At 43.2% G+C, this 27,912-nt stretch overlaps 1 protein-coding gene across 7 annotated transcripts in view; it reads left to right on the top strand.

Moving 5' to 3' along the window:
* Nucleotides 1-27,912, top strand: part of GRIA3 (glutamate ionotropic receptor AMPA type subunit 3) — a 144,990-nt gene that overhangs the window by 95,610 nt on the left and 21,468 nt on the right. For all 7 annotated transcript variants that reach the window (XR_003534871.1, XM_027687238.1, XM_027687239.1 and 4 more), the window contains 3 exons: nt 5,399-5,775; nt 12,796-12,994; nt 27,513-27,760. Coding sequence is in view for 6 of the 7 variants with exons in the window: in XM_027687238.1 (XP_027543039.1) it covers nt 5,399-5,775; nt 12,796-12,994; nt 27,513-27,760 (824 nt within the window). In the remaining variant the exon portion in view is untranslated. The remainder of the gene's footprint in view (nt 1-5,398; nt 5,776-12,795; nt 12,995-27,512; nt 27,761-27,912) is intronic.

The raw sequence follows: 27,912 nt of genomic DNA, 5'->3' as shown, positions 1-27,912 counted from the left end.
TAATAATGATAATGAAATTTGACATAAAATGAAATTTATCTGATTTTTTGTAACTCAAAAAGTGTCAATTCAGGTTGGAAAAAAACCTTAATTTTGCTCTTTCATTCTGGTGGTGTCAAAATAAGGCTTCATCCTACCAGAAAAAAACCTACCAATTCGAACACTATTATTTTTTTAAACTAAGAGCAATTTCTACAGCATAGTGGAAACTTTTGACAGAATAAAAATAGAAAATAGATAGAGCTTTTTTTTCCCGGACATTTCAGATGAGGGAAAGTAGCTAAATCATTCTCAGACCAGGAAACTGAATCACTATTTAAATCTAACCAGCAGAGCCATCCAGCAGGGCAAGTGCTGTCCTCCAGTGACCCAGGGGCTGAGGACGTGCCCTCAGCTGGGGCTGTGGAGCAGCAGCACCTCCCTCAGCACGGGCCCCATGAGGCCGGTGCTCGGGGCTTTGTACCCACCAGCTGCTGAGCACTAGACAGTCGTCTTTTCTCTTCTGTAGGGTCAGCCTCTTTCTGTAGACTTTTATTTCTTCTTTCCCTTTTAAAGCAGGCTGCTGTTCTTCCTTCCCTGTTCAGCCAGGGAAAGCCGTCCCTCTCTGGCCCTGATGCTTTTCACAGCGCTGAGGCTAATTGACAGTAGGTTTAACACAGATCTTAATTGTAACTACAAATGCTTTGGGAATGAAAAGAGCAGCCAGAACTTACAGCCTTTAAAACTCTTCTCAGGTTAAAAAGGTCTTTGTAAAAACCTTTCAGTATGTAAAATAGCACAAAGGAATGAAGCAGGGATGTAAAGGACAGGCAGTCTCCAGAATGCGGCAGTCTCCAGAATGTAGCAGTCTGTCGGAATGGGACCACCGACACATCTCCCTGCCTTTAGCAGACTGACCAGCTTCAAGGTGTGCTGGCCTCTCAGGCTCTCCCAGCAGCAGAGGAAATGCTACAGAAGGCATCTAAATAAGCCTTTGAATTGTAGGAGAGAGGAAGACTAACTCAATTCCTACTTCTCCTCAAAATGTCCCGTGTGCTCTCAGACCGTGGCAGAGCCTGACTGTGCCATGAGTGGGTGGGTGAAGCTTGCCATTCCCTCCTCACCCCTGGTTTCTGCCATGGTGGCACTGCCACATGGGGGGACGGGATCGCAGCCCTGGCACAGAGCCACACTGCTGTGGGCCCAGACTCTGGCTGACCTGGGTCTCAGCACAGACACAGGAAGCACACATATGCCCACGGCTCCAAAGGCAGATGTACTGTTTATGTCTCTGTCTGCATATGGCAGTAGTGTGTCAGAAAGAGCTGTGGGCATCCACATAAAGCACGAATGGACTTAACATTGACAAACTGCAGCAGACAAGGCCAACTGTCCTTTTAACACCTTAATACCTTTTTACACTGCTCAGCTAGTACACATTAAGGTTTCAGTGCACAGCATGTTCCTAGTCAGATATCAGCTGTTGGTTTTAAATAAGTGTGAGCTACTGTGTTAAAAGCACATTGCCCCCATGACCTGGCCTCTCAACACACCCTGAATATCCTTGGGGGGTACTGGCCTGTCTTTACAAAGTTAGCTTTTGCCAGCAGATACCACAGGTGATGTGTTGCTCTGTCTGACACTCTTTTCTCATACCTGGAAACCTCAGACTGCAGTGAGAAGTCTTAAAACATGCTCAGAGTCAATCGCCATCCCAACACAGTCTCTTCTGATGCCTCTTGCTGTCTCTAGTGCATAGCTTTGAAGTTAGTCATCTCTAAGCAGAAGAATTCCATCCCTCCTTTTGGATTACAGGGGTGGAACATCTTATCTTTTTTCTTTTCCACATAGAAGGGGATTTCCATTTGCTATTTTTTTCTCCTTCCCCATAAGAGTCTTGAGGTTTGCAGCTCCCTGGGGTCAGCTTTGAGCAGAGTGGGCAGCGCCTCTGTGCTGCATGTCCTCTCTAAATCCATCCCTCCCACACTAGTAGGCAAAGACAGAACAAGCCTCAGAGGAATCCATGACATTTCTCGCCCAGCTCAAATGCAGTGAAGATGATGTTTGAAACACCATTAGTCATGAGTGATTAGCAAAGCTTAGTTGTTGAGGTTCTTAAACTCCCTCCAGTTCTGCACAGAGAGGGACATGTTTGTGGTTGTGTTCTTTTTAATCGAGCTCAATTTGTATGGGTTCTGCTTATCTGCAGCCATAACAGGGAGGGAAATTCTCAAGAGTGCTGCAGTTATTAATGATCCTTTAGGGTGCTTAGAGCTCTCCATAAGCTCTCTATTTCAAATACTGTATCTCTAAATAAATAAGCAAAGAGCAAACTGGTTTTTAACCTCCTTGATGCAACTAATATTCAGGGAAGTGGTGGGCAACCAGGCTTGGGTGCTGGACTGTAGCTGGTCCACCCTCAGTGCTCTGGTTGTTGATGGTTTCTCAAGACCCTGCATGTGAACCGGTGCTTGTTCCCTCTGCAGAAACCAATTGCTGTCATGTTCATTTAGGGATGAGGGTATTTGCTGGTGTTTCCAATACAGTGAACACCTTTGGTAGGAACAATAGGAAAAGAGGAAGACTGAAACGTATCAGAAAGATAAATGTTCGTATCCCTTGTAATATTAAAATGCAATTTGAAAGTATTTACAATGAAAATCTGTACTGTATGATATGAATGAGGACATGGTAACAATTGAGGCCTTTAAAAAGTGATTTGTCTGTGCTTCAGCACAACATCATCTTCATCCCCCCAAAGTCCCACAGGAACATCCTACATGAACTCAGCTGGGCATGAAGGAGATACAGACCTTATTGCATGCTGCATCAGCACTTAGGAAGAGCTCCACCATGTCTACTTTGGCAATTAAAATATTACTTTGGGAGAATTAAATTTCTCCAGGTCCAGGAAAACATTCCAGAAACTAGATGCTCTTATAGCTGAAGCAGCCTTTTCCTTCCTTGACAAGGTGTTCCAAGGCTGGTAGTCCACGTGCAGAAGTGCCAGGCAGTGACACCTGCCTCCCACCTAAGCTTCAATTCGCATGGAGGCATTGCTAAGTCTCTGCAGGGGTCCCAATCCATTAATTGTTCTCTAATAAGGATTAATTTGTAAGTACCTCATTAGTTCAACACAAAGTACAGTGGCCATGGTCAAAGTGCTTAGTCTTCCAGCCAGCCGTGGACTCTGACTGCATTTAAAACTGATATTCTGTGTGCATCTCATACTGACTGCAGACATCTAATATTTAACAGTAGCTCAACGAGCAGCAGCTACAAGACAAATATATGTTTGGGGGGAATTCTTCAATGAAAAAATTCCAACATCATCCAGTCCTTTTACCTCACTCTATCCATGTCCCCCCCCCAGTCTCTCCATTACTTAGGTGATGAACACATTCATCTGCAAAGACAGTGAACACCCAGGCATCCCAAGGCATTTTCAGGTTTTATATTCAAGCCACGTTAAGCTAGATTTTTGCAGTAAGTGACCACATAGCTGAAGGTTCTCTCCTTGGGGAAAGGGTCACTCAAGGGGAAAGGCAGTGTCCCAGCACACATGACTGTCTAAAGGGGCTGAGCAGGGCTGTCAGAGGAGGCACTCAGGGCCATGGTTTCCGAGTGGCTTCCTTACGTGCACAGGCATGGCTTATCTGATTATTCCAGGCTGTGAACTTGTGCACGTACCTTGTAGTTGCACATGCCAGTATAAACTGCTGAGGGATATTCCTGAGCGGCTGGAGGAAACGCAGAGGCTGTGTGTGCAGACAGTGCCCTGTGGAGGGAGGCTTGTTGTGGGGAGGGCCAGTGCTCATCTGACAGGGCTGCCAAAGCCTCGGTCAGCAAACCCCGAGCCAGTGCCCCGGGTACGGCTGCTCAGTGCTGCCAAGGCACCAGCGGGCACAGAGCCCATGATGCTGAGATCAGCCTTAGCAGAAGCCTTCACCATTTCTGCTTATTAAACTTCAAAAGAAAACCTAAACCAACTATCTAGGAAGAGGAGCAAACCAGTCACGTACATCACCATTAGATTCACGTGAAGGCATATTCAATTGTTTTATGGCACAGATTTTAATCACTTCCTTTTAATGTTTCCTATTAACTTGTATTCGAACTTCTACTTAATCAGGCTTTATTTTTCCACCAGAAAGAGATACATAGTTAATAATGGGGGGAAAAAATCAGATTTAAAGGTTCACAGTGGTTTAGGTACTGGTAAGTTAAGCTTTCCCTAAGAATCATTTTTTCTTTCTGAAATTCGTAATTACCAATGAAAGACTATCTTTGAAAGTATAACACGAATAGTTATAGTGTTTAAAATAGATCACAAAAAATGTATGTAGGTATATAGGCTCTCATAACAGTAACTTTTAAATGAAAAAGGCTCTTTTTTAAAACATTCCATTCCCCTCTGATGCAAGTGCTGACACCTACTAGGTTATTTAAGCAGCATGACTTGACTCTTTCTTGCATAGACATACAGATACAGTTAAACATGTTGAAAATCTATTCTAGAATGTTATTTGTAAAGGAAACCAATTTGTTTTCACATTCCTATCCTGCCATGGAATTCAGCAGAGGTGTATTGATTGAAGGGAAGGGTGTTGGGTCAGGGTATCCCATGTGCTGGTGAATGACAGGTGCAATAGATGCGATTGTGCTTCCAGATGGCACAGCCCCAGAGTACGGTCTGTTACAGGGCTGTAGAGGCAAGTCCTGTATAACAGGAGGGCACACAGGAGACTGAAAAATACTACTTTGCATTCTTCTCAGATTATCCAGGCTATTTACTCCTCAGGGATTCACAAATCTGTGTTACTGTCCTTCAGTGAGCGCAGAAAGGGTGGGCTGACTGGTTCCTATCCCCCACTATTTACCATCTTCTGTCCTTTAGTGCAGTGGAGTTTCAAAGGAGTATACAAGTAGCAGTACCCAAATGCAGCTGAAATTCAGTGACTGATTACTTCTCATAGGTTCATTTTAAAGATCCTAGACTAATCAGTAAGGCAAGAGAACTTGCTGAAAGAATGGAAAAGGCAAAATTAAAACATAGAAAACATAATTTACCCGAAGTCTTCAAGACAAATGGGTAGATACAGACCATTACTAGAAAATTACATTGTTTTAGTTGCCATCTCACTGTCCACTTTGTGTAGTGTTTATTCATCCCTTTTAACTTAATAGAAATACCTGCCTCTGTCATGAGCACCTTGCACAGATTTGATTGTAATTTTTCTTGTTAATAGTTGTCTATTAATATCATGTAGTCTTTAACTTCAGTGACTGCAAAATAGGCTGCGAAGAATGTTTCCACTCACTCTTGCAATTTATCATCTGATTCATTAGCCTGACATTCTAGATTGTGCTTCTGTTGTGTCTGATTTGTAGCTAACTTGGGTTTGTTTTGCCTTTTCAGAGAGCAGATATAGCTGTTGCCCCCCTCACCATAACATTGGTGCGAGAAGAAGTCATAGACTTTTCCAAACCCTTTATGAGCCTGGGCATCTCCATCATGATCAAGAAGCCTCAGAAATCTAAACCGGGCGTATTCTCTTTCCTGGATCCTTTGGCTTATGAAATTTGGATGTGTATAGTCTTTGCTTACATTGGCGTCAGCGTAGTTCTTTTCCTAGTCAGCAGATTCAGCCCTTATGAATGGCACTTGGAAGACAGCACTGAAGAACCACGTGACCCTCAGAATCCTCCTGACCCTCCAAATGAGTTTGGAATATTTAACAGCCTTTGGTTTTCCCTGGGTGCCTTTATGCAGCAAGGATGCGATATTTCTCCAAGGTTTGTTCCATGTCACTCCATCACCTTTTTGCATTTTATGGTCATTTTCTAATGCCATGGTGCATATATGTTACTTTTTCAAATTTCTTTTTTAATTCCAAATTTTTTATTTTGAGATTCCATTCAATGTTCAGCATCATCATCAAGCCACCATGCTTGCTAACATCCACCTCCAGAGTGAGTAGCATTGCTTGTAATGCCATTTATGCATTTCTGCCAAACTTATATTCACCATGTTAAGGCTGTAAAATGCATAGGGTTTTCTGTTTTCAGCAATGCTTGGAGGGCTACCGTGTTTTTGCTGCATATCTCATTTTACGGTCATCTCCTTGGTGCATAAAACACATTCTGCTTTGCAAAATAAGAATTATTTATTTTTAAAAGTCACATGCAACAGCACTTTAAAGCATCTCCACTCCCATTAAGGCTCCTGCTAGTCTTTTTTACTCTCTTTTGAGCCTAATTTCTCCAGTTTTGTTTTTCTTGAACCATCCTTTCATCAATTAGTAGTTTGCTTTCCACCACATTTTTGCATATGTTCGGGTCTCTGTATGTACTGTGTATGTACTGCCTTGTGTGTGTATTGTTATTTCAGTCCAGTCTAATATGTTATCTCTCTGTTCATAGTCAATATGGTCTAATAAGCATTGCCAGTTTACTACAGCCTTATCCAGAAAGACTGTCTTCATGAATAAGAAATATCTTTATGGAAAGTATGTTTGACATTAGTTCCAGAGAACAGTGCCATTAACTACTGTAGACTTAATTTCTATTTTAAAGAAGTATTTCAAAACCAGCTAAGAATAGTGAAGTTCCCTCTGATTGAACAGTGCATACCACATCTTGTTTCTGCGTTTACACTGGTAAAATGCTTTAGTGATATGCTTGTGATAAGCAATAAAATTATCTAGTTTCTTAGTGATGGAGCACTAATTACATTTTGTATGACAATAATCTAATAATCAGTTTACAGCTATTTTAATTATTCCAAATACCTGCTTAGTACAAACAGGATGCAGTTTTTCTATTTAACAAGGTTGCTATTTAGAGGAAGAGAGGCAGATCTTTTCTAAGCACTGGCATTTGAAATGCACCTTTTTAATCTCCATGTTTATTACTTTTTCAATACCTGAATCACTGAAAAGTCGCCAGGTTTTCCTGGTCCATATGGCAGTGGGGTTCTTGAGTAGCCCCCATGAAATAAGTGACTATGAAGTTTCATGGGAAAGATCATGATTTTACCTGTTATAGTGTAACAACAATCCTATAAATTCGCGGTCGTTGCATATTCAAATGTCCTTCTGATGGCAGTGAAATCCAGGACTTTGATAGTTACTGGCATGTGCCTGGTGATATTTGATGCAAGTCACACCCACATTTTCAAAGTCTTGACAGCAGCAATTGTATTTCATTCTTACCAAGGAATCCATGTGTACCCTCTGTAACACACACACGTTTTGCCCTGGCTGTGACCACGTGCCAGTTTTCCCAGTTCCCTGTGCCTGGGTGTGCTGCCTCCCTGTGTAGTTACAGCTGTTCATCTGTTCCTCCTGTTCACACTCCGTGTTTCTGCTTTATGCCTAAATCCTGCACTGAAACTTTGCCTAGCTGCTTGCTGTTGAAGGGGATGAGCAGTGATAACATTTAAATTGCTGTTGACCATGTGTGTGCCCAACGTAAAGGACCGGGAAATAAGCACTGGGACATCACATGGAAAGCTGCAGGCATCGCACTGTTTCTGCTAGGTCTGGTTATTGACAGTTAAATAGAAGTGCATAGGATTTTTGTTAAGCTCTCATGTGACTCTTTGGTATGTTCAGCCATTTCCCTTATATAACACGAGGAACATAGTCTGGTTTTTCTCAGTAGTACCATCATAAGTGCCTTGGATATACCTACAATACAGAAAAGAGGCAGCAGTATACCTATTTATTTTAACTGTCCATCAGAAGCTATTAGCTCAGTATTAATATATAACCCTTGTTTGAAGACGTTGTCCAGTTCTTTTGTTATCTTCTGTGATAACATTCCAGACCGTTACATACATTGTTACTGAAAAGAAAGACAAATTTAATACTTGGGTTTAAATTCCAGAAACACTGTTTCTTTGACCTATATGTTGATTTAAGTTGATTAAAATGTCAAATTTCTTTTCCATAGAAGGGACTATTCCCAAGTATTCCATTCTTAATCCGTATCTTTGTAAGGTTACACCATTCACAGTACATTGACTATATGAATGTTTCATACTATTTTATTGCCATTAAAAGGGGCTTCATTCTTCCATTGTGAGTTTTGTCTGAATAAATTTCTTATATGAGAGCATACAGCACTTGTAGAGAGATGCCGACAAGCAGTCTGGAGAGATCACTTTTGTACTTGCTGATAAAGGCTCTTTCAGCTGCCTTTGTGTGGAACAGCTGTGACATCTAATGACTAGTTAGATCTATCCTCGGTGAGTATGCTGTGTGGATATTCCAGAGGATATATCCTTATACTCTCCTCTCTATATTTAATAGGAGTCGTCTAAACAGAATCAGAGAGCAGCCAAAGGGTGGGGGTTAGTGCATCCCTTGATGGAATCAACACTTATTTCAGCAGTTTTGTTCTGCTATCAAAGGCTGCTGTGTTTTCTGCATAGTGAGCTAAAGCATTGAAAATTCACTTTTGATGGATCAAAAGTAGATTATTAAACTTCCTTTTATGTGAGATGTGTACAGCAAATGGAATCAGGAAAAGACACAGTCAAATTTGTAACACTGTTTTGAGTGAATGTATCTTTGAAATCTCTATGAGAGCATGTATTTTCATTTTGCTCTTTATTCATGTAGAACAAAGAGGCTAGATTAATTAATTGCTGATGGAAAAAGACAGGGGGTTCATTAAGAACTGTCTCAAGAGGTTGGTCATTTCGAGGCTGTATTTCTAGGTCCCTGTTTTAACAGCAGGAGACTCGAGAGACTCCTATTAAAGGCCATGGGAATGACTTTGTGGGACTTTCACAGTAGCAATGAGAGCCAGGTAACTAGAGATTTCTGAAACTCCCACTGCCATTCCTATGATGGAAGCATCTCAAGCCAGTGCTTTAGATGCTGTTGTTGAGTGTGTTGTGTCCCTGTAGCTGAGGCGAGGGCTGGCTGGGTGAGCGAGCGAGGGGCTGGGCTCGCAGGTAACGTGTGCTCAGAATATCAAGGGCTTCTAGACTAGGAGAGTTTGCACCAAAGCTGTTCAGGGTTATTTGTCAGTACAGCAACCACCGTGTGTCGATCCGAAGAGCCCAATTAAAAACTGAGTAGTTGTGAGGAGCTTATTATTTCTTTGTACTATAGGAAATCAAATGTTTTATGGCCATGAGCAGAAACAAAATTCAAGCTATCTTGATAAATGAGGTTTTTTTTGAATGTATTATTCTCCTGGAAACTGAATGTGAATTTGAATATTTATTTTGTTTTTTCTCTCGTTACTAATTTGCTCTCATTTGACTCCATGCTTCCTTTTAAATTTCCTCTCAAGGTATGCACTTTTCCTTGCTTTTGAAAACACCATCTGATTTTGTTTTGACTATTGGGTTATAATTGTGTTATTCCAGGTCTGTGTTGCTCCTCTCATTTGTTAGCATTCTAATTCACTTTAAAATAATGTCATACAAAGTATCTAATTATTGAGGGGATTGGGAAAACTACATGTTGGGATAAAGCATTAGTTGTTTTGGTTTTAAATTACAACACTACACATGTGAACAGGTGTGTCTTCATCAGAAGATGTGGTGCTGGTATTAAAAGCTGTGATTGATTTTTCTATAATTATCTGAGTAGTGGACAAACATTTCTATGGGTCACAATACAAACCATATGATTATTCACTGATTACCAGTCTGGTGTTCATGTACTAACCCTTTTTCTCCTGCATCCCTCCACACCAGCCCCTGCAGTGGGTATAAGGAGTCTTCGTATCAGCAGATGGTCTGGGGGGAACTGGGGTCCTTTGGGCAAGGAGGCTGCCAGGCCATGCCTTGTTCTTCAACTCTGTCTGTCTGTCTTTCCTTCAGTGTCAGCTTTGTGGCTTATTTAATTTTTCTTTTGCCCCATCCTGTGGTCCCACCAGTGACAGCCATGTCAGCCCAACTTCGTAGTAGCCACTGTTTAATCTTCCTTCCTGTGCTCATGGGAGAAACAACTTCAGTGACATCCAGTTTTCTTTCAAGTGACCTCAACTCTTCTGAAAACAGCCCTGGTTCCCTTCTAGCAAGACCCCTCTCTTGCATGTAGGACCCCTGAGGAAGTGCCTTCTTCATCAAGGGATCCCCTCATGCCCCCCTTCCCCTGCCTCTCAGCTGGTCTCAGTTTTTGTCCTGTATCTGTCTGATTTGGTTCATGCAGGTTGCAAGATCTCTGGGATGAGATATTTTTACCTTTCTTGGTGTGTTGGATGCTGTCTGATCATGCAGCACAGCACAGAGTTTTTATTGTTGCAGCAGTGTGAGCTTGATGTTTCACTGATTTGGAAAATGCTTGTCTTCTGCACATCTCCATCCCAGCAGCCCATCTGTCCTGCTAACAGAAGGGGCAGCTGCCAATGCAAGTAAGAAATTTCCTATGGGAAACAACAAGGAGAATGAACACATACTATTTTATTCCCAGTGCTTCTACTGAATTTATCAAAACACTCTGGCAAGTCTTTTTTTCGTCTTCCTTTTTCAAGGCCTACCTTAAAGCAACAGGGCCAAGAGAACCTGGAAACTCCAGATAGAGCTAGTTCTGCTGTAGACAAGTGGATGTTTCATCTGCTGTACCTGCTACCCAAAACCTCTGCTCAGTCTGGCTCTGAAATTGTCTACCTCATGCATGGAGAAGTTCAAGTCCAGATCTTCTCTAAAGACAGAAAGTGTGTAGTGAAGGAAGGAGCAAAAGTAAGATGAGTTTCACCTGATGTAGCCATCTGAAAGCAATGGACTGATTTTTAGTGAGGCATCCAAAGTCATGAGACAGATGACTTTAGATTTATCCCACACTACAGCAAATGAGATAAATCTCTTTGTAAGTGTGTCTGTCTCCTCTCTTTCTCTCCCTTGGCTCCAAAGGAAGCTTTACATGGCGAGTTCAGCAGGCGCTGCTTTGTGGTTTGCTAAAATTGTGTTAGCCCATGTAAGAGGCTGATTCAGTGTGTAGGGTATCAAGTTGTACTAAACAACTAAAGCCAAGACCCTCCCTGGTAAGGGAGCTGACCAGAAAGAACTTGAGCCCTATGTAAAATCCAAAGATATTTGCCTGATACCTATGAAGAATGTAGAGAGAGATGGAGAGATTCTATGACTTCATGCATTATTCTGTATTTATATTTCTGCAAATTCCCTTTGCAGCCACTCAGTAGCCTTCTGTTAGTGAGCACAGCAGCTGCACAGCCCAAGCTGAAACTTGGAAGCCTTTTGTCCTCTTGGGGGCCCTCAAGAAAGGCAGGGAAGCCTCCTCCGATTGTGGGTGATCCGGTGGATGTGTGCCTGCCCTGAGGAACCAGCCTGCATCTGCCCTCTTGGTGGGAGCTGCTGCTTCAGCTCCTTGGGCAGAGGAGAGTGGAGAACAGTAGTGCTTCACCTCTGTGTTTCTTCTCCACATTCCTCTCACCTATTCCAGACTGACTTCTCTGTTTTTATTGTGTTGGCGATTTTTTTAGTTTGGTATGTTCTTTAATGTCGGATGGATAATTTTTTTCTTTCTTTTATTTCTTAATAATTTAGTGGCTTTTTTTTAATGGCTCAGGCAAGCTTGGGCTCTGGCCAAGACTGGGCAGTTTACCAGCAAAACCCCCCTATGTGGGTGGTTGGGGGGGCACATCATGAGACTTTTGCTTTTTGCCTACCTCCATCTGTTGGTAGGACAACTTGTACCCACTGTCTGGGGATGGCACTGAGGGGCTTGAAGGAAACAAATAATCAGGTAAGAGTTTTCTTGCTTTTTACTTCTTCTCTTCCCACAAACTGAGGACTACACCACCCTGGTTCCACCAATGTGTCTGGGATTATTTCTCCACTTAGCAGAGATAAGGGAAAACATATGAAATAGCTTTGTGTCAGCACCTGAAATGATTCTTGGTCAACATGCTGTTTGAAGGACAAGCATTGTACATGGCAGTGACATTCCCCACCCGGCTGAGTGACATGACACTGGCATCCTTCAGCCCAGGACAAATACTTTGAGCCTGATGTTCAATTGCTGTAAAGCATCAAGAGCTCTTACTGACAGGATCTAGACCTCCTGACCATTAGGCATTTTGTGATTATATGTTTGCAGATAGGCTTTTTTTTAGTCCTTATTGGATCCCTTTAAAAAACAAAAACCTCAACAAAACCTAAACACAGTTAATTTTTTTTCTATTTCCTTCTCCATTGCTATGGTGGTTATAAAGCAAGAATATGCTTGACTTGGAACAGTGCAACATGCAAATTTTAATTAACATAAAACATAAACCAAACCAGCCTCTCTCCTCACTTCAATATGAAGATTCAGTCTGTAATTTGTGCTCGGTTGCAATGAGAGAAGGATACTGCATCATTTTTGGTGTATTCCTTTGCATGTTTGCTCAAATTCCTTTTTGCAGTTTACTGTATCTTACGTTTTGGGAGTTGATGCAGTAAAAGTGCATTTGTGTCCTCCAAGCTGGGCAACCCCCAAAGGGAAATGTGGGCACATGGAGAAGACAAAAGTCGTGTGACAAAAGCCTTTTCCAGCAAAGTATTTGTGGAAGTCAGGAGAGCTTGTTCCTCTCCAAGCCTCAAATGAAGTATTTCTTAATTGACTGTCCTTGTTTTCACTGAAAGGCAAAGGGATTTTCACTAGATAAGACCAGATGCGCTCGAGTTTTCTCTCCTAAGAAGGCTCTTAGGAGCTGGCTCACAGTCCACCTGTTCACAGATACCTGGAGGATCTGGACAAAAGGGTTGTGCATGTGAATTTCTCTTCAATGAAGAAGAAAAAAATCAAGGAATGTCTTCAAAGCAATTTGATGATGTGTGTTTTTCCATAGATCTCTCTCAGGGCGAATTGTCGGAGGAGTCTGGTGGTTCTTCACTCTCATCATTATCTCTTCCTACACTGCTAATCTCGCTGCCTTCCTTACGGTGGAAAGGATGGTTTCACCCATAGAGAGCGCAGAGGACCTGGCTAAACAAACCGAAATAGCCTATGGCACTTTGGATTCAGGTTCAACCAAAGAATTCTTTAGAGTAAGTCCATTCAATCTCCGCTAGAGTTTTTCTAAACTGTAAATGCCTAATTTATGGGTTTCAGTTGTTTGGTTTTACCCAGCTGTAATAGCTGTTCTGGTGAAAGCTGCTTTGTGCAATCAGGACAGGCCTGAGTGCAGATTTTAATATCAAAATGCATTTTATCAAAAATGAGTGGTTTTACTCAACCTGAAACGTGTCAAGATGGAAATCTGACCTCTGCATGTCATGTGAAATCTGACCTCTGCATTTTGTAACACCATTTCCAGAACCTCGGTCTGATGAGCAATAATGCAGTCGTTAGCACAATATTTAGCAGAGAAAACTCTTTGTGAGGAGTGATGCTCTTGACCTACTTGCTCTGCGTGCCCAGCTGGCAGCCGGTAATGCCATCCGACATCAGTGCTCACTTGCCAGAACGACAGGGGGATGGGAGACACGTTGCTGCTCATTTCTATTGGTGCATTGATTGCTGCCATTGTTGTTTCTGTGTCTTCCTCCCTCACCAGTGTCTGGCTGTGGCCCTGTCAGGCAGTCAGAGGTAAAACTTCTGTATCCCAGAACACTGGGGTGTATTCACCTTGGTTAGAGAAATGCTGGGTTTGCAACATTTGGGGATAGAGGGGGTGCACACTTTTATTTATGATCATCCTTTCTTTCTCCTTTTGCCAAGCCACAAGCTGAACTGCAGAGAGTTTGGTGAGGGGCATTAAGAACTCTAAATATGACCTCAGGCCACTTTTATGTCTCTGAAAACGTTGTCCTGAAAAGCTCTTACTTCTGGCCTTCCAAGGGCAAACTGAAATGCTCAGCCCTTTCAGGGAGCTCTTGGTTCTCTCTCAGCAGTGCCAATCAGGTGCCATTCAAACCAACATTTTTTTTGTATAGAAAAGTGGTCAGTGCTGCAGGACTAATTACTGCCTGTCACGCATGCTGGCCAGGTGCAGGGGGGAGGGAGGAGGCAGACAAAAACCCTTGCTGCTGTAGGCTGATGAAATACCGAGGGCTCCTTGAATAAATCCTGAGGGCTCCTTGGATTTACTTAAAATTTCAATGATAACACACATACATGTGCATGTACATCTAATGTAAAGATGAAAGTGAATGCAAAGGTATTTTATGAAGCTTTTGTGCTCTGCCTTACCTACATGTAATGTCTTTACATTCAGATAGATACTCAGTAGTTCTTAATTAACTGTCGTAGCTTGTACATTACAAAGGCTTCTGTTTGTGTTAAAATCCTGTGAGGTAAACACAGACTTTGTAAGGGTGACATTAACGTATAAAAAGTTTTGTTCCATTTAATTATCAGCCTGAGGCAATATTATCTGCACAGCAAAAATTAGTTGAGTAGACCTGTCAGAAGAGGTAGTACAACTTGATTAGAAATATTGGTTCTGTTTATAGTCACTATACTGTTCTTAGAGGGAAAAATATCTTCTTTTGAATATCATGTTACTGTTAATACAGAAAGAGGGCTTGTATAGGGGTGTTTCTTCATTTCCTTAATAGTTTGACACAACAAGGAAATCCCTTCTCATGAAGAGATCAAAGGAGTGAGTGTTTTGTGTGAAAGGATACAAAGTCTGGTAAATGTGTGAGTACTTTGTTGTGCTGTTGATAGTCTTGAGATGAGCTGTGACTCTCTCCTGGTGCTGGGGAAAGCAGGGCTGTAAATGAGGCTGATCTGTCAGGAGCTGTCAGCTCCATCTGGCCAGGAGAGGAGTCGGATGGGGATGGAGGAGAGCAGAGCCCTGGTAATGTGGAGTGAGGCTGGATGGGCCAAGTGGGAAGAAGAATGGGCCCTAAGTGGTGCTTCTCTGTCTTCAGCATTCTCAAGGCACACAACACAATTTCAGTTGTATTAACTTCTGCAGAGTAATTAATTTGAATAGGGTGATGCAACCATGAAAGTGTTGTAATTAGAGTCTTCTTCAGTTGATTTGAAAAGGGCAAAAGCTTTGCCTTAGATTAAATGTGTATGTTCTCATAAATACTAAATTGTACAGTCTTTATTAGTTACTTAATGAGAGGGTAATGGTGGCTGAAACTTGAAATAAGTCCTAGAGGACTCTGGGTTTCTGAGGTCCTATAGCACAGACTGCACCTCTCTATGTTTTAGGGGATTTGTTCTCCCTTGGCAGATCTTTTTTCACTGCTTCTGGAACATCAGTGGGAGTGATGGTACTCTGAGTCAGAAAAGCCATGGGTTCTCCTGGGTACAGGGTGATGCTTATGCCCTGTGTAAGGGGAATATCCTCTCTCACCCATTCTCCCCCAGCATTTAGCCAATTTAAGCAGCAGTTGGCTGAGTGGTTCAGGATCAGGTACCCAGTAAGAAAGGAAGTTTTAACTGAGGGAAAGGTGCATGAAGAAGTTAGTGCAATCCTTGTTTACACCAGTTGCCCATGCTTATCTACACACTCTGGCTGTGGCATGTGTAGGTAAATCTTCCCTAGAGATGGGGGAAGTTGCCTGGCTGTGAGCAGGCAGTCAGCACATGTGTAGATGCAGCAAGAACAATAGCTATCTCTTCATAGAGCTGTAAGGCTAACGTGTTTCTCAAAGATACTAGTCAGATATTGATCTTAATGGTTACTGTTGGCCAGAGAAAGGTGCCAACGGAAAGGAAAAATTGCCTCCTCATGCATCGTAGAGGGAGCTTCAGATCCCCACCGTGTCGTCTGCATGTGCTTAGGAGGAGCTCCTTTAGAGCCTTCAGGCCATGGCTCCCTTCTGCCAACCCCGTTTCCAGATAGGATCATTTTTGAAGGTCTCCTTTACAGTGTAAATACCTGTGAATACCTGAAACTGGAGCGATACCAGCCCCTCAATTCAGATGAACAGATGGTAATGACTTTCAGCCACTTCAGGCCTGGGCAGACTCAGCCAGTGACCTATTTTACAGTCCTGGCGGTTTCCCCGAGCGTTGCAATGTCTCCCGGGTAGACGCTGTCCCAGCTATGTGGGTTAAGCTGGATACACCATGGCTGTTCCAGGCAAGCACAGGGTCTGCTGTCGGCCTGACACTGCTCTCACATTCCAACCACAGCTGGTTTGTTGTAACAGCTTCACAGCAGACACTGTTCACACTTCTCACTTGTTGGTGACTCTCTGTGTAAGGGCATTTGTCCTCCCGGTGTATCTAAGAATCAAAGGAACCTTCCTGTGTTTTCATGGTTGTTGCTTGTTTCTGCTCAGAAACATTTTACATTTTGCACTAATTAGCTTATAAAGGCATTTAAATGGCAATCAATAGATTACATCAATTCCCTTTTGGCTTTTAAAGGGCACTCATCCATATTGAAAAGGAAAAGAAAGAACCTCTCCTTAGTTATTTATTAACACACAGTCCCAAATTAACAATGCCAAAATACCTCTTTCTCTTTCTTGAGCACTGATGGAGGCCTGTACGAAAAAGCAGTTTCAAATCACTGAACTACTGCTTTTAAGGGTGTATCTGTTAGAATTATCTTCTAATACATTCAATTAAAGTTTCAGCATATCTGAGCAGCTTATCAAATCAATATAACACCATTTAATCTAAATTCAGCACTGAGCCTAAGTATAATACCACAGTCTAATAGGTTTCACCTCCAATATGCATATATTCAAAAGGCATGACCTTTACAACCAATTAGTAATTCTTGGTTGTATTTGAACTTCAGTAGAAGTAGAACGAGTTTGTAGACATTTAGAAATATAAATTACCCATGAATTTGTGGTGGTTTAATTGATAACAGATATGAGTGGTAAGAAACTTCTGCAAAATAACTTGCCAAGTGTGTGTTTGATCATTGACAAACGCAGCTGACCTGCTGGTACACTTCACTGAGAACCTGAAATTTCAGAAGGTGCCCTCAAAATTTGTCTGATGTGATCAGGCTCTACAGGAAATAGTGAGGCAGGTAACATGTAGCAAGATCTTCTTCCTTTTGTGAAAATTGCAGGCGGCTCATATCACACCATTACCAATGTAGTTAATCACCATTAGCTAAAACTAAGGAAAAAGAAGGTCTGAAAGGAATGTTGGTTTATTGTAGAAATTTTTTATTTGTATATTTCTCTGCAATAGTTTAAGGATGTCCCCAACCAAACAACTCAGCAATCCAGTGGCTCTCCCCTGCCTCAGGTGAAATGACTTGCTGCCCTGAAGTCAGTTCCTAATTTTTTTCTCCTGGAAATGTCATTAATTGCCAGGCCTGTTAGGAATTTCAGTAGAAAGGCCAAAGACCCTCTGGGCATGATGGTTTCTGCTCTTACAGTTGGTTCATCAGTTTCCTCAAAAAGTGGTTCTTTCCAAACCACATTCAGATGTGAGGCCTTTCTGGACTTTAAAACTACAGGTTTTAAGACACAGGAAGTCATGTTAAGGATGGCCCCCTAAGATATTCCCTGTTTTTGTCTCTTCTTGGTTTCATCAAGTCAGAATAGTTCAGCAGGAGCAGGTAGAAAAGCATTGAGATGCTGATAAGAGGCTTTGCATTTCTGGTTGCCCATGCTGAGGAAAGGTGCTTTGACATGGGAATAGCTACCAGAAAAAGCATGTAAATATGGTAAGGGAATTGGTGAGATATCTCTTGAAAAGAAATTTAAGTACAAGTTCCTTAGCTGGTAAAACTTAAGCTGACACAGAAAACAATTTGCTAAAAAGCAAAGAAAAAAACAGCAGACAGGTAGGCACCAAAGCTGAAAATGAAAATTTATCTGAAAAAAACAGTGAAAGAACAAATGAACACATTGACTCCAAATTCCTTGGAAATTAAAAGAAAACATTCCTTAAACCCATCAAAAGGATTTTGAAGTAACTTCCACTAAAAGCATCTGTGGTAACTCAGACCTCCCCTCCTGTTCAGCGCTGCTGTGTGTCGGGCTGTGTGGGGTGGGGCTGTGGTGGCACCAGTGGGTCCCTCCTGGCTCGTGCAGAGAAGACTCCCCATCCAGGTGCCTCTGGGGCACTCAGTATGGGCAAACTGTGGTGGACAAGGCCAGTGCTGTGCTTGGGCAGCCAGGCAGGAGCACAGCTCCATCCCAGAGCTGTCAGGAGAGAGGGAGGAATTATGACCATAATGCATTCGGAAACACTAGCCTGTTACACCCCGTTATAAGTTAAAGAGCTCGTTGCTTTCCTCTGATGATAAGGTTGTGTGAAGATGAGACTGAAATAAATTCCACCAGCAAGCAGTTTAGGTAAGGAAAAGCCTTGGGTTATACACCCATAGCTGCTGTGTGATTTTTATGCATTCTGTGCAATGAAGCGATATTGAGATCATCATTAGAGCCTATTAAAAACACCATCATGAACTCTGTGTGTGCTGTGCTAAGGATTTCATCTGTAGTTAAACTCTTTGATTTTTAATTTCAAAATTTATTTTACTAGTGAAGATGAAGGTCTTGTTTCTAGTACAGCACTCACACAAATGCTGTGCTTTTGCCTTTGGATTAGCAGTTTGAAGCTTTCTGTGTTCTTGACATCGAGCAAAACAACACAGTCATCATAACAAATTCCTGACAAAAATATTGAAGTGTGATTGTATTTATGGGCTTTAAAGAACAGAACATCACAGAAAAGTGATAGCTTCAAATAGAAGTCGTATAGATCTTTGATAGGCAATGTGGTAGCAATTAATCAGAATAAATACTGTGGTTTAACTGTTTTTCAACACAGGTGTGGAAATTTTATTCACCCATATATTCTCTCTCCCTTCCCTGTTTACAGGTAGGAGTGTGCAGAAATATTAAAAGGTGAATGTATGTGTGCAGAGAGATCACAGCCTCCCCATTGCATGGATGATAGATGGTCTGCTTGTGGGGTTCTTTTAATCTCTTGAACCTCCTTTCTGCCACATGGCCAACAGGCAGTTTTAAAGGCAGCAGGAAATCAAATGTGACATAATTACAAAAGAAATGGTTTCCCATGAAGTGATCTAATGTCTTTAAGGCTATAGATTGGAGAGGAAAATGTATCCTTACGGGAACTAAAATTAACAGCTCATCCATCATCCACTGCTTGGAAAGGAAGCGTTTGAATGGTGCTGGAGTTAAGGTGGCTGAACTGTTTTACTAATTTCAGCAGGCAAGCTAGGATTTAGCAGAGCTTTCAGTCAACACTTAATAACAAATATTTGAATAGATCTCTCCATTATCTTCAATAACAAAGGACATTTGTCTATCAGCTCTGCTTGTGTTTGTGGTTTTGGCTTTGCAGTTCACCTCTATCTCAATGCTGCCCAGCAGTCACAAGCTGGGTCTTGGGGACCAGGTGGTATATGGGGCTGTAGCCCGTGGGAAGCTGGGCACAGGGGGGCTGTAGCCCGTGGGAAGCTGGGCACAGGGAGGCTGTAGCCTGTGGGAGGCTGGGCACAGGGGGGCTGTAGCCCGTGGGAAGCCAGGCACAGCAGCTCACAGTGTGTTAACACTGTAACTGTGTCTGCACCACAGAGGCAAAGCAGAAAGTGCCTGGGGGGAAAATCACTTGCTGTTTGAATGCTCTACTTTTTGGAGAGCAGCTCTATGATAATGATAATGACATTGCTCAAGACAGCGAGGACCCTGGTTTTTCAAGTCTCTCCTACTTTACGTAATGCTGCTGTGTCACATTAGTACATGCTTATTAGGGATTCATTTAAAATACATGGGTGCTGATAAATTACTCACAGCGCTGCTACTGTTTCTTTTGCATAATTAGAAAATATATGAAGGTTTAGAAACTCTAACGATGTGAATATGAATACATCCCCTCTTGCAGTCTGCTGGGATTTCTCCATCATTGCCTGTATATTGGCCTTTTCTGTCTGGAGCTGAAAACTCATTAGACCTGACAGTGTTCAGATCGTGTGCTGGAAATGCCGTTCTCTGTTAATTTATTACGGGCCAAATCCAGAGCAGGGCTGGTGTGCTGCTCAGTTGCCCAGACAAGACAACTCTGCTGAATATGTCAGTGCTGGAATGATGCCCCTTAGCCTGAAGGCTGACGTAACCCTCCCTCCAGCCAGCTCGAGTGCGTGCTGCTCCTGCTCCCCAGGCGGGCAGACAGACAGACAGACAGACAGGCTTACCAGCACAGCCAGCCGGATCCCCCGCGTGTGCCACCCAGCCCAACATCCATTCCCCCTGGAAGTGCTTCCTTGGGGCGAGCGCTGTGTCCGTGGGTCATGGAGGATTTACAAAGGTAGCTTGTCGCTGGTAAAGACTTTCATTTTAATTTCCCAATCAGCACTGACACGGGGAGGAATGGATGGCAGCAATAAAGGGAGGAGATGACTATAGTCTGAAGTTCAGTGTTGTGCCAGGAAAGGACGTCTTAAAATCTTGATTTACATTCTGCTGCTCACACTGTTACTGACATGTCAGCGACGTCTGGTTGCAGCCGGAGTGACTCTCTGCTTGTCTGTTTGTGTGAGCGGAGCTCGCTCCAGAAAAGATGCCTGTTAAAGCAGCTACAGCACATCACCCGCCTGCTGCCAAAGGTCACACTTTCTAAAGGACTATGATGCACAGGAAGAAAGTCTCAAAAGACTCCTACAATATTGTATTATTTTTATAAGACAGTTTCTTTTGTAGTCAGGCCACTGTGTATGTCAAGTGTGGAAAAACAAGTGATGCTGAAGCCTGGAGGGGTTTTTTTAGACTGCTTCCCCATCTATTTGGGTGGGCAGCACTGCCGTAAACCCTCCTTCCCCACCATCACCACTTCCACCAGCTCCCTGCTGGATTCCCCATCCCTCCACCCCATGCAGGGGTTGTCTGCATCTTAGAGGCTCCTAGAGAAATGCTGCAGCCCTGGGGTTTGTGGGCCTGATCCTTCCACTCTCTGGGCTTCATTTGCCCCAACTGGAAAAGGAAAATGCCATTTCTAAAGCATAAGTTATTATCTGAGCAACAAACCAATGTGACAGTGTCTCCCATCACAAGCTGCAAAATACTATTAGTCACCAGGTCATCCTTTCTTTTACACTTATGCATATGGTTTCAAAGGCTTGTGTGTTCCTACAAACACGCAGACTAGTTTACATGCACGTGCTTGAACCTTGCTTTTCTGTGGTATCCCACAATTCTTAAACTGGGTAGAATGGGTAGAGTTTGGTAGATTTGGGGGGTTGGCCTTGCTAGAAGAGAAATACCCTGTGCATGCTCATGGCATCTGACCTACTTTCTTCTGCTGAGAATGTAATAAAAGCAAGAGGTTGATGTAATGATGGGATTGATTTTTCTGTCCATATAGGTAAGTAAATTGCTGGCATCACAAGTTATCTGTGGCTAAAAGCTGTGACATTGATCTATTAGACTCTGCCCTATGACCTTCAGTAAATGACATCTCTGCTTTCATGTCCACACTGGGGAAAGGGGACTAATGGTGCCCTCTGGCCCTCATGAGACCTATTTTTACCTTCTCAGTAAAGAGCTTGGAAATCTCAGGCAGACAGGCCTTACTGACGATGTTTATCGTGGTCCTATTACTAATGTAGCATCATTAGACCAACCCCACATGCTCCAGAGCTGGGATTGGACTGGGGGCTCCCACCACCGTCCCTAACTCCTCCCAGAGGCAGCTGTGCCAGGGGTGACTTGTCATCAGGCTTGAGGGGGTGTGGAAATCAAAGCCTTATCCAAAATGACCAAGACAGTGGTAGACACTTCATTGGAATTTACCATGTAGGAAGTTCAAGCAAGCAACTGCCTAAACCCAGTGGATCTCAGTGATGCCCAGGCCAGGCAGCAGCAGTGGTACCAAGCCAGTCTCTGGCAGTTTTTCATTCCTGTTTAGTAACTTGCTCTTTAATGGTTTAGTTTATAAGCTACTGGATTCATTAGCTGCTGTAGAAGAGCTAATTGCATACGTGGAAGGAAAGCAATGAGTGATGATAATGAAGCTAAGGTTCACATTTAAGTGCCCAAGTTCATACCAGTGAGGTGTGCATCTATATAAAGGCAGCTTGTATTATTCAGATTAAATACCTGCACTTTTTTTAGGATGGACCTTTGTGTTTTGTATCAGCAACATCTGTCTGACTTAAGGGCTATAAATTTCTCTTGTTATAGAGCTATAACATAGTCATAAGACTGGTGTAGCAGAGGAGTCTGCTGCTTTAGGTCCTTTATTGATGTCTCTGCCTGCCTTGGTGTGTGTGCCATAGTCAGGATGGTCTGTGCACTTTTTATTTTGCTGCACTTCCCTGTTGGATTTACTGCATTTCCATGCATGTTGGCCTACTCCAAGGTATATTAAAGTTTATGTAGCCTGGACCCAGCCCTGACACCAGGCATCTGTAACTGGCTTCTTTGTAGGTCTTCTACATCTCTACTATGCCCATTCTGTTCTTACACTGATATTGCCCAGCACAAAACGTTCTCCTGTTTTTCCTCATAGCCCACCTAGTGGATTACTGGAGAGACCTTATCTTAGTTTTGAAGGCAGAGGTAAAAAAACTAACATCAGTATAATCTAAAATTTTAAACAGTATAAAAGGTAGAATATGTAAATGGATTTTAAAGCTAAAATTGATTCGGGTGAAAAATGGGTGAAAAATCATCATGGCTGGATGATCATCAGTCATCACCTATAATAGAAAAATTTAAGCTTGACTGCTGGGAAATCCTTTCGTGGTGCCTGCTGTAAGAAATTAAGGACCATTTTGGTCATTTTAATAAAATATCTGAACAGGGTGCGTGAGGCAGGCGTTTTGAAGAAGACCTGCAGGTTGTGGAGAAGGTGGCAGGGAGGGCTAAATGTTCTAAAATAGGCAAAGGACATCCCTGTAACATACTTTGAACTATAGAGGAGAAATGCTGTTTCCTTCAAACACCACATTCACTGGTGCTCAGTAGTGGAGGAGGTGATGCAGTGTCACTTCTGGCAGAAGCATGAGACAGATGTTTGCAGAGGGGGAAGGTAATTCAGTCAGTGGGAGGAGGTTTCAGCCACAAAGGTATTTTAGAGCTAAATTTAACCAATGTCAAGGTATTGTCCAACATGTGCTGAGCTTTGCTGTATAGCTCTAGGTGATTTGGGATGTGCCAAAGTGAACCAAGGCATCTGGTTTCATTCAGCTGGAGCCACAGTGCTGGGTTTTTTGGTGGTTGGATAGGTTGAAGAAATAACTGCAACTGAGAGGCAAACCTGCCTCCTTCCCACTGCCTGTATGGTGCACCCAGCCCTGGCTGGCCAGACTTTTGGATGCTCTCACACCCTGTGGGGTTGTTTGATTTCTCATTTCACTACTGGAGCCAAGCACACATCAAAACTGGGGGAATTAGAATGAAAGACAGTGTTAAAATTGTGGACTGATTGAATTGGCACCTTCTTTTCAAATGAATGCCTTGCTATCCAGAAGCAACATGTATTTAGGTACCAATTAGTAACAGGCCAAGTGAAGTGAGTCGTCGGCACGAGAGCTGCTGGCTCTGCTGACATGGAAGGGAGCTGCCTGCACCCTTGGCTGAGGTGTTGGTGGCTCATATTTCTGCATAAACATCTCAAATAAAGAAAAAAAAGGCGGCACTATTGACAAAGCAAAGGCCAGCTCTATTTATATCTGCAGTAAGGCTGTGATAATGAAAAGACGCTTTAATGTGTCCCAGGGCCTAGATGAAACGCTGAAAATGTTGCTTTTAAGAAAAAAATGATAATAATATCCCCTTGAAATCCCAAGGAAATGTGTGTGGTGGACTTCTGGAGAGCAATATCAAAGAAATGAAATAAGAGTTGCAGAGCATAGGGAGTTACTGCAGTTATGGGCTTTGAATTGGTTTAAATCTTTGCTTTTAAGCTTTTTTTTCTAAGTATCTCTTTAAAAGTAACACTTTAATGAGAGAGAAAATGTTTTACTGACGCTGAACTGTAGCAACAGCGCAGATCTGTCAGACTTTACCTTATTTTGAAGTGTAAATCCTTTCCCTATGGTTGCTTCTGCTGTCTGGCCCCCCTTATGGGTGTCAGACTCCTGGGGGGGACTGGGAGGGGTGGCGTGAATGTCTGCAGAGGAGGACAGATGGGTGAGAATCTTCTTTCAGCAAAGGATTTGCAGCTTTATAGTTAGAAAGGAAAGAAATTTTCCTTTTCTGAAAGTCTTTTAGGGTAGTTGGTTTTTGTTGAGGCAGTTGGAAAATTGGGAAAATGTAAATATTTACTCAAAATATCATCTTTCATTTCATCTTGTTGCATCTTTGACGAGCTTTAGTCAACTGGTTGTTTCATGGCGTTGAGCAGGTGTAAAATATGGTTCCTGGGACAGAAAATGCGCTTGAGCACTGCTGAGCAGGTGTGCAGTATTCCTTTCTCCAAGAAGCCTCATCATAAGTCATTATTTTGGCCTCATTATGAATTTAGGTGAACGGCTGCAAAAAGCAGCACTAACCAAGCAGGACTCAGTGGCCAGAGCCCATCACCTCCCTGGTCCTCTCTCCCAGGACAGCTGTGGGTCCTCACCAAGACCCCCCCAGCTGGACTCTCTGCTCCAAAACCAGCACGTGCCTGATGCATTTTATTTTAACCTTTCCAAGTCAATACTGTTCATTTCTCACTTGCATTTTTGTCTACTTCTACTGGATCAGATTGCTATTCTCATTTAGGTTATTTGATAATAACAAGATACTGTGAAAATCCCACTTGGCAGAAGAAAAGGTGGGCAATGTTCGTATAGAAATGGGAACTGATTTTTAACCACATCATCCAGAAGAGTTAAATGAAGGCAGCAAACTATAAAGCTTAGGCTATTTGTTGAAGTTGAAAAGGGATCAGGTTTTGAGTCATGGAATTTGGTTTTCCGAAGCATGAATGATGATGTTCACCCTTTGCCCTTGGAGCAGGGAACGTGCTTTGTTTGGACCATGTGCAGCCCTGAGCGAGCTGTTGGCACTCATGGGATAACTGTGATTATAAACAACGCACAGATGTACTGGCCATTGCTTTCACGTAGTCTGGCCAGCTGGAAAGAGTATGAAAGAAGTTATTACAGACAGGTATTCAGGTGTGAGTTAGAAGACTAAAAGGAAAAGAAATTCTGGTTTATCTGTGTAATTAGAGGCACGCTCTGTAGACGAAAACGGAAAACAAGCAAAAGTATATGTGGTGCATGCACAACTGGGAAGGCTCACTGCTGTAGCTTGCTGACAGGTAGAAGGAGAAAGAGTAAAGCTGGTTTCATACCTTTCTTTTGTTCCTTAGGTGCCCATTTGCAAATATAAATGGGCAGGTGCATTTGTATTATTTATGTTAAAAGAAGATGAAGGTTGTAAGGAAGAGAACCTTGAAACTGGGACATGCCAGGTTTGCCACTGCTCACTCAGTCTGTGTGTTGGCCAGCCAGGCTGTTTATGTTCCTTTTCTGCCTGAGGGAGCTGCACAAAAAGGCAGACCGGCCGTGGGCAGTGCCTTGGGCTGTGGTGTGGGCTGCCCGTGCTGCCTGCACTGCTGCCTGCTCAGGGGCACAGCGCTGCCACAGGGGCTGTGCTGCCCACAGGGCACGAGGGTGGTGGCAGCTGCTGAGACAGTGACAACCACCCCGTCCAGGCACTTCTGGTAGCCCTGGGGTCCCCACAGCCCCTCTGGCGGGTGCCTGGGCACTGTGCACTACCCTGGCCAGCCCACATGCATTGAGGGGGTGGTTGGAAAAGCAGGAGATCCAGGCCAGTGTGCTCGCAGAGTGTCAGCAGCCTGGTTTGGCCATCGGCCCCGGGGTGCCTGTCTGAGAGCCCCAGTGGGACATCTCCCCTTGGGCAGGACCCACAGCCCTGCAGCCAGCCAGGGCTCAGAGCTCCCCTCTCCAAACCCACCTGCTGAGGCTGGCACGGGCCAGGAGCTGAGCTGCCACAGCCCCCTTCAGCTTCAGAGCCACCATCCTCGTCTCAGGGTATTCAGTGTTTTCTGTTGCAGAGGAAAGTCAGGAAAATCCTGATTCCTTCTTTTACCTGTGTAAGGACCATTTCAGGCCCCACTTATATCCTTCTTCCTCCTGGTGCTGGACAAACAAAGCCATACAGCCCCTCTTTAGCCAGAAGATGTTCTCTCTCTTGCTTGTTTTTCACACCCACTACCCAGCCAGCTCCTCTTGAAGCTGGGCTGTATTGTCTCTGATTTCCTGTTGTCGATTGGGCTGATTTTAATTGGTTTGCATCTTCGGTTGTTTTTCAGCTCATCAGAAAGGATAATTAAAATAAAATCCTGCCCTCTGTGCTCCCCTCCATCCGTTGTAGCAACACCAGCTGAGCATGTTAATCTGAGGAGCAGTACAGGCAGGGCTTACTCCCTGTGAAGTGTTTGGAGGCTGGTTGTTAAGCATTACATTATTCAAAATGCATTAAATTGTCCTGAATGAGGAGGAAACATGTCTTGATCATCAAGCTGATGGACATTAGCAGTCTTCCACCACAAGTTTGCTAAATTTGAACTAGATTCACCTACTGCCTGCCTCATTCCCATTCTGAGAGGAAAGCTGTGGACAGGGAACTGGCAAGGAGTAGGAGGCATAAATTCAAGAAACCCACAGCTTAGACCAAAAGCCTTATATAAATCCTTTGGATTTCTAGACTTTAGAGAAATACAGTCAGTATTACTGCCTTCTGTTGACCAAGCAGGAAAGTTTATCTGGTAGTCCAGGATACGAATGCTTAAGAGTCTGGAGGTGGCTTTGAGATCTGAGGGTGGTTTAAATGTTACTGGTGGGGAAGAGGGAGAAGGGGAAATAACACATTTCTCAACATTTCCAGGTTTACAAAACGTGTATGCTGAGCTAAAGGCTGTTAGGATTGGCTCATTCTCAAAACAAGGAAAGCAGGAAAAAATATATAGAGATGACAGGCAAGCACTTAAGCAGAGATTTTTTTCAACTTATTGCTAATATTTGTGTTTGCTATCTTTTAGGGAAATGTGAAAACTCTTGAAGGTTTGACTGTTGACTCATAAAGGATTTTGTAATTACTATTTATACTCCTTGTATGAGCACCACTATTAGAAGCCACTGGAATGTCATGGTCTCCTGTATCATAGACCTGCCACTGGCACTGTGAAAAGCAGACTCCTGCCTTGCTGAAAACTTGTAATAAGCAAATGTCAGTCCTCCCTAGCTGCAGCTAGTGTAAAAAAAACAATGCTGAGGATTTTTGTGAAGAGGAGAGGCTCCTTTTGCATCTCTTGGCCATATAGATGAGCTGGGATTTCCCATCCTCCCTCTGGTTCAGTAGCAGAGCATCACACAGGCAGATAAACCCAGCAGAGAACAGGAGCCAAGTGCTGGGACAGGCTCAGGCCATTGCTCATTCTGACTGCCAAGCTGCCAATTACATGGCGATTAGTAGAAGAGATGTCTGAGATATGTGTCCCCCTCCCCAAACATTTCATGTTTTTGTCATTGTTCACGGGGCAATGTATCTCTTTCCGAACTACCTTGACTTTTTTTTATTTGCTAGCCTTAATCAGCCACAGGGTTTCATTAAACCTCCCTAAGCTAAGCCCAAGGAGCCCTTGCCCTTGTGCCCTTGCCGACGTGACTCTTCATTTCTCTCCTTTTGTCTCTCCCAGAGGTCAAAAATAGCTGTCTACGAGAAAATGTGGTCGTACATGAAGTCGGCCGAGCCTTCGGTGTTCACCAAAACGACGGCGGACGGGGTGGCGAGGGTGCGGAAGTCCAAGGGGAAGTTTGCCTTCCTGCTGGAGTCGACGATGAACGAGTACATCGAGCAGCGCAAGCCCTGCGACACCATGAAAGTTGGAGGCAACCTGGATTCCAAGGGCTATGGTGTAGCAACCCCCAAAGGCTCAGCATTAAGGTGGGTGGAATAATATAACAATATCCATGTTGTTATAGTATTCCACCTACCCTGATGTATTGTGTTGTCATTTTCTTTCTTGTGGATTTTGAGGTAACTTTAAAGTTTAAAATCTTCAATATTCCATGGAGTTAAATAAGACGGTAAATTAT

Source organism: Neopelma chrysocephalum, unplaced genomic scaffold (genome assembly GCF_003984885.1).
Source record: "Neopelma chrysocephalum unplaced genomic scaffold, ASM398488v2 Primary Assembly neopelma1_73b, whole genome shotgun sequence".
Taxonomy (NCBI): Eukaryota; Metazoa; Chordata; class Aves; order Passeriformes; family Pipridae; genus Neopelma; species Neopelma chrysocephalum.
This window is presented reverse-complemented; position numbering and strand designations above follow the sequence as displayed.